The sequence below is a fragment of the Palaemon carinicauda genome, chromosome 45 (genome assembly GCF_036898095.1).
Source record: "Palaemon carinicauda isolate YSFRI2023 chromosome 45, ASM3689809v2, whole genome shotgun sequence".
Taxonomy (NCBI): Eukaryota; Metazoa; Arthropoda; class Malacostraca; order Decapoda; family Palaemonidae; genus Palaemon; species Palaemon carinicauda.
In genome coordinates this window covers 26,729,523-26,741,792 of record NC_090769.1, presented here as the reverse complement: position 1 = coordinate 26,741,792, position 12,270 = coordinate 26,729,523, and the positions used below count along the sequence as shown (strand labels likewise).

The 12,270-nt window shown below is 41.9% G+C and overlaps 1 protein-coding gene across 1 annotated transcript in view; it reads right to left on the bottom strand.

Moving 5' to 3' along the window:
- Positions 1 to 12,270, bottom strand: part of LOC137634771 (V-type proton ATPase subunit S1-like) — a 47,912-nt gene that overhangs the window by 10,486 nt on the left and 25,156 nt on the right. The window contains exons 5-7 of the mRNA XM_068367301.1: positions 6,498 to 6,580; positions 5,207 to 5,367; positions 2,813 to 2,944 (exon numbers count right to left, since the gene is read on the bottom strand). Coding sequence (XP_068223402.1) covers positions 2,813 to 2,944; positions 5,207 to 5,367; positions 6,498 to 6,580 — 376 coding nt within the window. The remainder of the gene's footprint in view (positions 1 to 2,812; positions 2,945 to 5,206; positions 5,368 to 6,497; positions 6,581 to 12,270) is intronic.

Genomic DNA, 12,270 nt, shown 5'->3' with positions numbered 1-12,270 from the left:
TCGCAGGAGAGAAGTCTGGAACACAGCAGGAGAGTGCAAGCGCGTTACTGCGCGCTAGGAGAACGTGGGCGCTAAGGTAAAACCTGGCACTTAAGGGACTTACCCACATTGTGGAGTAAGCCCTTTTGCTCCGAAGGGACCGGTGCTTGTTGGAAACGATGTACGTTGGCACCCACAGCACATCTGCGTCCAGAAGAAGGTCTAGCAGGAGGATCCTCTGCGGGGAAGGTGAAGATGAAGACGACCACAGGCAGGAGCACCATCATCAGACCTCCGAAGAGGAGTCTCTGGAGTGAACTCCCCCAAGGGGGAGAAGCACTTGCAGGAGAGACCGTGGCATCAGCTGCCCCCGAAGGGGACTGAGCCCTCAGCAACAACAGCAGAAGGAGACCTCCAAAGAGGAGTCTCTGTGGTGAACTTCGTCCCCTGGGGAAGAAACACTCGCAGGAGAGACCGTAGGGCTCAGCTGCCCCCGAAGGGGACTGAGCCTTCAGCAACAACAGCAGGAGTCCTCCGAAGAGGAGTCTTTATGAGTGTCCTCTCTCGCGAACGAGAGAGGAATACTTCGTAGAAGAGACTGAAGATGGAGCCCATAGGGCCGAATGGTCAGCCAGTGACATAGGAGCCAACCTCTGAAGAGGCGCTCCTGCAGCTGCTCAGCCCCTTGAGCGTAGCTGCAGGTGAGACCGCTCAGCACCAAGAGCATAATCGCACAAAAACTATGGTCCGAGAATGTAACCGCTCAGCCCCTTGAGCAAGGTTACAAAAAGCGGTCGCTCAGCACCAAGAGCAAAACTGCCGGAGGACCAGGAACATATCTTAATTATTAATGGTAAGAGAAATTTCCCCCAAAAGGGAAAGAAACTCAAACCTGGGCAGGGAACCTCCCTCGGAAGGGAAGTTACACACCTAAGGAGGGGAACCTCCTGAGTGTTTTAAGATGAAATGAAGAGCTGTCGGTTGTTTCGGGAGAACTTCCAGGAGAAGAAGACACACCCCTGACAAAGTCCTATAGAGGAGGCAGCAACAGCCGACTCCCCGAGTCCCAACAAGACAGCTCTGCTTCGTTGTCACATTAGGCAAACGGAAAAAAAAGATTGTTAACTGTGAAAATAAAAAGTAATTAGTTAACATTCATTCCCCCGGGAAGACTCTGAAGAGGAAACCCGAGGGAAAAGAACACTTGAATTACATAACAGGCAAGAGCCCTAACCCCACCTACACTCACGGGAAGGGGGAAGGGCGAGAACTGTAACAAAAATAGAATTATAACAGTTATAATTATGCAATTCATTAAAGAATTCACTAAAAGTAAGAACGAAAAACCCCGAAGGGTAACGTTCTAAAAAGCTGAAAAGTTAACAAATACAATTAGATTTTATAATAAAAATATAATTGAGATAAAAAGTACTGCGTAGAAACTCCACCCGAACGGAGGAGCTATCGTAGTATGTAGAAAACGTAGTAAAAGGTGAACGACCTCCAGAGAGAGAGAGAGAGAGAGAGAGAGAGAGAGAGAGAGAGAGAGAGAGAGAGAGAGAGAGAGAGAGAGAGAGAGAGAGACCGTAGTCAAACTACACTCTCGCGTACCTACGCTGAACCCCACCTTCCCCGTAGGAAAAGAGGAGTAGCGGAGAAACAAAATAATAAGTCCAGCAATGACGACTCCCCACAGCGCTCGTGGAAGGAGCCGACCGAAGGACCAAGGAAGAGATCGCAGTCCATGAAATTACACCGTAGTGGCCTGACTGCCGGCGGCTACACGGTGATATCGTTCACACACACACACACAGCACGAACACTGAAAAGGAAACTTACTGATTTCTATACTCAAATATATATATAAACATAAAAATATGTTTACATATATATATATATATATATATATATATATATATATATATATATGAGTACAAGAAAAGTAAGTAATTAAGTACTGTAAAGACAAAACAATAAATGGCTGCCATGCGAGGACGGGAAGAGAGACATCCGTTCGTCGTCCGAGCCAAAAGCGAAGTGAATCAGTTCACCAGTGTGTGAGGGGGGAGGAGTAGCTAGCTACCCCTCCCCTACCCCCTGCTAACTAGCGCGGGGGTAGTTAACCCTCGTTAAAAATCTAATGGCTCGCCATTTCAGCTACGCCGAAAGTAATACCCTATATAAATAGTATGGTTTGTATTTCGATTACGGAACAACTTGGGTTTAGTACCTCACTTGCTTAAACGAGCCTCTCTACCAGTTTCCGAAGGAGTACGTAGTTGTTCGGAAAACAGGTGTAGCAAAATAATGGACAAATAATAGAGCATAAATCCTTAGATACCTAAGCACAATGTAAATAACTTAAAAGAGGAAATTCTTTTCCCACAAATTTTAAAAAATGTCCATTTTTCAAATTATTAAACAGAAGAAAATTATTTATGATTCCAAGATTTACAAAATAATAAAATCCAAAATTTTTAAATAATAATGTAAGGATATACAATTCTCAATTGCCCAAAATGCAGTTCAAATTGGTTTTCTATCTATCCACTTAATTCAAGAAATATAATTAATTTACAATGTAGTTCATTTCAGTAAATCTTTTCAATGTTTTTATGTGCCCTTTCTTGAATTTTTTCAAGTGTCTTAGAGACCAGATTAGTTATAGATGTTGAACTGTCAAGTATATTATATCCAATTCCTGTGTTTATTAAATATATGCAAACTTCCTAATAGGTGAACTAAATTTAAAGTAATACAAATGGCACAAGATCTGAAAGCTTACATCAAGTGACTTATCAACCCTATCATAAAATCTTTATGTAATACTTACGTCACAAAAGCCTTGCCATACGTGTTACCACCGACATTAATATTGAAGTACTTCACAGTCAGACTATTGAATTCCGGCTGGCAGTGGCCAGTACTGTTAGAGACAGAACTACGCTCATCAATCTCATAAGGGCTGAAAGAAAAGACAGGATATTTTTAATACAAATTTTCAGTATCTCTAGATATATATTTTTATAATCAATCTCTTATAGCAAGGATGAATATTTATGTTTCATGGTGTACTAATACTGTAATGCTACAAATTTATACGGGCTATTCCTAGTCTCGTTTTCTCTACAACCAGAAAAAAAAAAAAAAGGAGTTTCATTGCACCATATTACAGTTGCTGCGCAACAACAGCGCAGGGCGCCTTCTCATGACACTCTTCACTCTCCATTGGTCAAAAGACTTGTTGGGCAGTTGAGGCGGGATCTTTGATAAATGACTCAGGTTTGTTTAACTAGGAAAAAATAAAATTATTTTTAAAATTTGTAGTTTATTCCTACGCAGATACGAACTTCTTTGTTATTTACATGGAAGTCTTCCTTGGGTGGGAGGAACTCCCAGCAAAGCAACACATACTGAAAGATTCAAACATGACAACCCGTCTCCGTACGCATCGACTCTCTCAAGCCACCTTGCTATTCGTCACAAGCCGAAGGCTTTATTAATTAACACTCATGGCAAAGGAGGCTGGGTCTCCATTAACCGCCTAAAATCTGTGAATCTCATGCATGATGATCAGCATACAGTTCACCTTTCTGGGACAGGACGCCTGATTTCACATGTATGTCTGTTTTATGGGGGAGCCAAGCAATACATGTGTACAGTGAACCCTCGCTACTTCGCGGTTCGACCATCGCGAATTCACCACTTATCGGATTTTTTCCATAACCCATATATATACAGTAATATATATATATAGATATATATATATATATATATATATATATATATATATATATATATATATATATATATATATATATATCTATATATATATATATATATATATATATATATATATATATATATATATATATAAATATATCTATCTATATATATATATATCTATATATATATATATATCTATATATATAAATATATCTATCTATATATATATCTATCTATATATATATCTATCTATATATATATATATATATATCTATATATATATATATATATATATATATATATATATATATATATATATATATATATATATATATATATATATATATCTATATATATATATATATATATATATATATCTATATATATATATATATCTATATATATATCTATATATATATATATATCTATATATATATATCTATATATATATATATATATATATATATATATATATATCTATATATATATATATATATATATATATATATATATATATATATATATATATATATACATATATATATATATATATATATATATATATATATATATATATATGTATGCATGTATTTATGTATATATGTATGTATGTATATATGTAGGTATGTATATGTGTATACATATAAATATATATATATATATATATATATATATATATATATATATATATATATATATATATATATATATATATATATATATATATATATATATATATATATATATATATCTAAAGTAGGAAGATGTGATGTAGTTCTAAGGGAAAAGTATGGGAAATATGTCTGGGTAATAAGCAAAGCTCTACCTCCAGTTTGTTTCTTCATTATGATCAGAGATAAACGTAAACAGAACATTGGTTGCCATTTTTTATCGTGCTTTTTAGCGTGTTTAGGAAACGCATGATATAAAATCGCCTTTAATATTTGTGCCTGTTTTAGTTTAGGGTACTGTAGTACATGCATTAAGTGTTCTGTACATTAAAGGGTAGTTTGTTAACAGTACTACGTACAAGGGAAGGTTTTAAGTCTGAATATACATGTTGAATAAATAGGTAAAATATGGTGTCACTACTTCGTGGATTTTCACCTATCGCGGTCGGGTCTGGAACCTATCTACCGCGATAAACGAGGGTTCACTGTATTCATATGCGCTCATACATTGTAATGTGATTGCTCTTCTCTCTCTCTCTCTCCCACACTGATATTAGAAAAACCTGTTTTAAGCTTGCCATTGCACGTTTCATATTGTTAATTTTTATGCCATTATCATCCTCATCCATTTTGTATATAAGCTTGCGATGTCGCGTTACTAAAGCAGTCATGTCCAGCCGTCTTTCTGTTAAGACCTAGTCGCAGCTTGCCACATATCAGTATCTACTTTACTATAAGTTCTTCAAACTGAATAATCTTGAATTACAAGCTCCTAAGCTGTCACGTCTATGTGTCACTGGAAACTTGTACAAAATTCAATATACACTTACACCATTACGCCACCTTCTGAAAGGAGTATAGTTAGATTTTTTCTCAAATACATCTTGGTGCAATTATAAAAATGATATCCAGTCATATCAATAGTATCTTGTACTGCCTGAAGAGAGCGTGAAACACGAATTCGTTGGTCATACTGATCATTACGCTGATCCTGAAAATAGATGAGGATTTAGAAGTCCCATGTTCAATAACGAGAACACACAAACAGTGTAATATTCACATCTTACATATCAAAAATAAAACTTAAAATGAAAGAGCATAAAACTATCATGGTACTTTTACCACTTAGTATGCTGTAAATTATTTCTCTCAAATTCTTTACTTGACAATCATCATAAATAAACCAACTTTGAAAACCAACAAGATTATTATTAAGGTCATCTTCTATGGTGTCAAGGCATTGATTGCTAACAAAGTACCTTAGCCTAAACTTTCTCTTTTTACCAATTAATTTATTCATGCACCCACATTCCTCTTGGAAGAAATACTGAAGCATTCGGTACCAAAGCCTCTATAGAATATACCTTAATCCCCTCATCTGCACTACTGTTTGCCTTTACTTTTTATCCATTTGTATGTCTCATCCCTATCATACTCTCTGCCTCCACTGTTCAAAATTTTGCCATTCATTTAAAGACAAACTTAGGAGACAATTCTGGGGGTCTAAAACAAATATCTAATACAACTTTACTAACTGTACTGAAAAAATATGGCATATGGTTAAAGAACATAAAATAACTTATTCTTGTAACTTATAATCAATAAGAGGGATAAGGAAGATGTAACTGGCAGAAACAATAGAGAAGATGAGGGTCAGAGTGAGGATATAAGGGTATAATATTTCAAAACTGGAGCTACTGGAACCACAAAAAGCTATAAAAAATATTGACTACTCAGAAAAACAATGAGAAGTTTAATCCTTAATGTCACAACATTTATAAAAATATATCACTTTATAAAAATTAAAATGTTTCAAACAAAACAATCAAATGAAAGATTGATCAGTAGTTGAGACGTCATAAAAGGCTTATTGAACGTATTTAGAACTCAATCGATACATGTTGGTGCGACTGAACTTTGTCATACAGAGCAAAGGACTGTATGATTGTGAAGTTATAATGAACATAGAGGACTACGCTAATATAAATAGCATACTCAGAACAAACTCAAAGAGAATCCAGTCTCTATATAAGATCCATTCAGCACCGAGTGTCACAATGCTTTGATTTACAAAAATTAATTGGTACAAGTTGCAAAAAGTCTCTTCCAACTCTCACTTACCACAGATGGCTTCTTTCCAGTAAAGATAATAGTGAAATCCCTCTGCTTTCCAATCTTAGAAATGACATTTTCCATTACTTCATCTGTAAAGAATACAGTATACAAATAAATCAATGTAATTGAATAATATAATAAATGGAAAGTAAAGATTGCTAAGTAGTCTTAAATAACTTAAAAATGTTATTTTTATTAGTAAAATAAATTTTTGAATATACTTACCCGATAATCATGTAGCTGTCAACTCCGTTGCCCGACAGAATTCTATGGAGGGATACGCCAGCTATCACAATACTAGAAGGGGGTGTATTTACCAGCGCCACCTGTGGCCAGGTACTCAAGTACTTCTTGTTGACACCTCCTCAATTATTCCTCGGTCCACTGGTTCTCTATGGGGAGGAAGGGAGGGTCGATTAAATCATGATTATCGGGTAAGTATATTCAAAAATTTATTTTACTAATAAAAATAACATTTTTCAATATTAAACTTACCCGATAATCATGTAGCTGATTCACACCCAGGGGGGTGGGTGAAAAACCTAGCTAAGTATCCCGTATTTCATATAATCAGTTATCCACAATAACAATGAAATAATAAGTACCTGGTAAGGAAGTCGACTTGAACCGTTACTCTGCCTTTAATAAGATCGTCTTCCTTACTGAGCGCAGCGTTCCTCTTGGGAGGCTGAATCAACTCAAAGGTGCTAAAGTATACAGGGCTGCAACCCATACTAAAGGACCTCATCACAACCTTTAACCTCGGCGCTTCTCAAGAAAGAATTGACCACCCGCCAAATCAACAAGGATGTGGAAGGCTTCTTAGCCGACCGTACAACCCATAAAAAGTATTCAAGAGAAAGGTTAAAAAGTTATGGGATTATGGGAATGTAGTGGCTGAGCCCTCGCCTACTACTGCATTCGTTGCTACGAATGGTCCCAGGGTGTAGCAGTACTCGTAAAGAGACTGGACATCTTTGAGATAGAATGATGCGAACACTGACTTGCTTCTCCAATAGGTTGCATCCATAACACACTGCAGAGAACGGTTCTGTTTGAAGGCCACTGAAGTAGCCACAGCTCTCACTTCATGTGTCCTTACCTTCAGCAAAGCAAGGTCTTCTTCCTTCAGATGAGAATTTGCTTCTCTAATCAGAAGCCTGATGTAGTAAGAAACTGCGTTCTTAGACATTGGTAGAGAAGGCTTCTTGATAGCACACCATAAGGCTTCTGATTGTCCTCGTAATGGTTTTGACCTTCTTAGATAGTACTTAAGAGCTCTAACTGGGCAAAGTACTCTCTCCAGTTCGTTCCCCACCATGTTGGACAGGCTTGGGATCTCGAACGACTTAGGCCAAGGACGGGAAGGAAGCTCGTTTTTAGCCAAAAAACCGAGCTGCAAGGAACATGTAGCCGTTTCAGATGTGAAACCTATGTTCCTGCTGAAGGCGTGGATCTCACTTACTCTTTTAGCTGTTGCTAAGCACACGAGGAAAAGAGTTTTTAATGTGAGGTCCTTAAAAGAGGCTGATTGGAGCGGTTCAAATCTTGATGACATTAGGAACCTTAGGACCACGTCTAGATTCCAGCCTGGAGTGGACAACCGACGTTCCTTTGAGGTCTCAAAAGACCTAAGGAGGTCCTGTAGATCTTTGTTGGAGGAAAGATCCAAGCCTCTGTGGCGGAAAACCGCTGCCAACATACTTCTGTAACCCTTGATCGTAGGAGCTGATAAGGATCTTACGTTCCTTAGATGTAACAGGAAGTCAGCAATCTGGGTTACAGTGGTACTGGTTGAGGAAACTGCATTGGCCTTGCATCAGCTTCGGAAGACTTCCCATTTAGACTGATAGACTCTGAGAGTGGATGTCGTCCTTGCTCTGGCAATCGCTCTGGCTGCCTCCTTCGAAAAGCCTCTAGCTCTTGAGAGTCTTTCGATAGTCTGAAGGCAGTCAGACGAAGAGCGTGGAGGTTTGGGTGTACCTTCTTTACGTGAGGTTGACGCAGAAGGTCCACTCTTAGAGGAAGAGTCCTGGGAACGTCGACCAGCCATTGCAGTACCTCGGTGAACCATTCTCTCGCGGGCCAGAGGGGAGCAACCAACGTCAGCCGTGTCCCTTTGTGAGAGGCGAACTTCTGAAGTACCCTGTTGACAATCTTGAACGGCGGGAATGCATACAGGTCGAGATGGGACCAATCCAGCAGAAAGGCATCCACGTGAACTGCTGCTGGGTCTGGAATCGGAGAACAATACAAGAGGAGCCTCTTGGTCATCGAGGTAGCGAATAGATCTATGGTTGGCTGACCCCACAGGGCCCAAAGTCTGCTGCAAACATTCTTGTGAAGGGTCCACTCTGTGGGGATGACCTGACCCTTCCGGCTGAGGCGATCTGCCATGACATTCATATCGCCCTGAATGAGCCTCGTTACCAGCGTGAGCTTTCGATCTTTTGACCAAATGAGGAGGTCCCTTGCGATCTCGAACAACTTCCTCGAATGAGTCCCTCCCTGCTTGGAGATGTAAGCCAAGGCTGTGGTGTTGTCGGAGTTCACCTCCACCACCTTGTTTAGCTGGAGGGACTTGAAGTTTATCAAGGCCAGATGAACTGCCAACAACTCCTTGCAATTGATGTGAAGTGTCCTTTGCTCCTGATTCCATGTTCCCGAGCATTCCTGTCCGTCCAGTGTCGCACCCCAGCCCGTGTCCGATGCGTCCGAGAAGAGACGGTGGTCGGGGGTCTGAACAGCCAATGGTAGACCTTCCTTGAGAAGAATGCTGTTCTTCCACCATGTTAGAGTAGACCTCATCTCTTCGGAAACAGGAACTGAGACCGTCTCTAGCGTCATGTCCTTTATCCAGTGAGCAGCTAGATGATACTGAAGGGGGCGGAGGTGGAGTCTCCCTAACCCGATGAACAGGGCCAGCGATGAAAGTGTCCCTGTTAGACTCATCCACTGCCTGACTAAGCATCGGTTCCTTCTCAGCATGCTCTGGATGCATTCTAGGGCTTGGAAGAACCTTGGGGCCGACGGACAAGTCCGAAAAGCTCGACTCTGAAGATCCATACCCAAGGAGACAATGGTCTGGGATGGAACGAGCTGAGACTCCTCAAAATTGACCAGGAGGCCCAGTTCCTTGGTCAGATCCATAGTCCATTTGAAAATCTCCAGACAGCGACGACTTGTGGGAGCTCTTAAAAGCCAGTCGTCTGACGGAGCCGGACACAAGATCATGATACTGCTGCACAGTCTGTGAACTGTCAATCATGGGCAAGCGAGGAAGTACAGTGACAACCCGAATCTGTCTAGACTGTCTGGGTTGTACAGAAAACTCCTAAACGGGTTGCTGAGGTTGCCGCACTGCGTCACAACAAGTCACTTCTGTTGGTTGTTGAACGTCTTCCCCGTGACACATTGACTCCGTAAACAAAAAATCCTCTAACAAGGACTAAGCTTGGACTGCATGTCATGCAACACAGCTCAAGGTCTATGGGAGCAGGTGTGGTAACAGACGGGATTAGCGACTGAAGTGGAACCATAACCTTCCCTGTAAGCATGTTATGCTTAAATAAAAGTCCATAAGAGGTTATGCAGCTAAAGGCTCCCTCCAAATGACAGAGTCCTCAAGGGAATATCAGAAGGAGGGAGAAAAGAACTTTCTCATCTACAGGGACCTTATCCTAGAAAAGCTAAGTTCTCTGAGTGAGGGTTCACTGGTGCAAAAGCAGCAGACTAGAAGGCAACGTTATGAAACTGCTTGACAGTCTAGTGAGTTGGCAACAACCCAAGATGTGTGACTGAGAAGCATGCGGTAAGGTATGCAGAGCATGATGTATGCAGAGTATGCTGTATGCAGAGCATGCTGTATGTAGAGCATGTTGTATGCAGAGCATGCTGAATGCAGAGCATGCTGTATGCAGAGCATGTTGTATGCAGAGCATGCTGAATGCAGAGCATGCTGTATGCTGAGCATGTAGTAAGCAGAGCCTGCTGTAAGCAGAGCCTGCTGTAAGGAAAGCAGAGCGTGTGCATGGCGTTTAACATTTCTCAGAAATTCCATGACCAGTGCTAGAGTGCTTTATGCATGCTTGCATGGGGATTAAAAATCAACATAATGTTTACCTTACATTCATAACTCATGATTCATATTTTTGCCATGGTTTGAAAATGGAGGAAAGGTATGCTGAACAGCAGAGTCATAACGAGCTGGAACAACAATAGTTGTGGTTTCCTCTTCAAGACTCTGTTGAGGGAACACCTGAGGCTCAGTCTGCAAAGGCTGAATAAAAGACAAGCAGAAGGAAGGCGCATGGGTGGAGGAGGCTGACTCCTAGCATGAGTGGTTGAACCCAAGGGTTGCGCTTGCTGAGCGGTTGGCGGAAGCGGAGTAGCAAGTTCCAGTTCCTGTGGTGTGAGCGGAGCGCGATGAGGAAGAGGCTGCGCAGAACAAGGTAAATGTCTCGCAAGCTGAGGCTCCTGAGGCGCAAGGCTAAGGTGTTGTGGTGCTTGCCTTGTGGAGGGTTGAGCTCGCTGCAGCGAGAGCTGAGGAGACTGACTCATGGACGGGAGAGGTTGTTGTACCTCAACCGAGTGTTGCATCACTGGTGGAACAGCAAGTGGAGGCGGAGGAAGAGAGGTAAAATCCTCCTGATCCCATTGTAAAGGTTGCCTTAAGGAAGGCGGAGGCTGAACACCACTGGGAACAGCAAACTCAGCACGTGGCTCAACATCGTACGCCTGGCAGGTGATATTGCGATCAGGCGGAGCGAGCGTAGTCGGAGGGAGTGTAGGCGGAGGCGGAGGAGCAACACTCTCAGCCCGACACTCACGCATCAAGTCCGAAAGCTGTGCTTGCATGGACTGTAGTAGAGTCCACAACATCGTACGCCTGGCAGGTGGTACTGCGATCAGGCGGAGCGAGTGTAGGCGGAGGGAGTGTAGGCGGAGGCGGAGGAGCAACACTCTCAGCCCGACACTCACGCATCAAGTCCGAAAGCTGTGCTTGCATGGACTGTAGTAGAGTCCACAACATCGTACGCCTGGCAGGTGGTACTGCGATCAGGCGGAGCGAGTGTAGGCGGAGGCGGAGGAGCAACACTCTCAGCCCGACACTCACGCATCAAGTCCGAAAGCTGTGCTTGCATGGATTGTAGTAGAGTCCACAACATCGTACGCCTGGCAGGTGGTACTGCGATCAGGCGGAGCGAGCATAGGCGGAGGGAGTGTAGGCGGAGGCGGATGCGCAACACTCTCAGCCCGACACTCACGCATCAAGTCCGAAAGCAGTGCTTGCATGGACTGTAGTAGAGTCCACTTGGGGTCGGCAGAAACTACAGTAGGCTGAGGTAAAGCCTTAACAGTCGAGCTCTGTTGTGGCAGAACCTAACTCCTCTTAGGCGGAGTGCATTCAACTGATGACTGAGGAGAGTCAGAGCTAACCCAATGACTGTGAACTCTAACTTCGTACGTCTGGCATAGGTCTGGACTTTACGTTTAAAAGGTCTTGAGACCTGAGACCAGCGTTTTCTCCCCTAAATTTCTTCTGCAGACGAGCAAAAATAAGGGCTCAATCGTCTGCGGGTGGGAGTGACGGTCTCGGTAAGACACGCCCACAACCACCGAGGATACTTCTGTGCGCCGATCAAGGCCTGCTGAACCCTTCTGCCCTTCGACATTGCTTCTCCCCTGGGCTTGGGAGCTTGCAAGAGGTCCCGGACTGGGAGGACGACTGGCGCGCACAAAAGTACCCTCACGCACAACACTGACATACTTTGCGCTA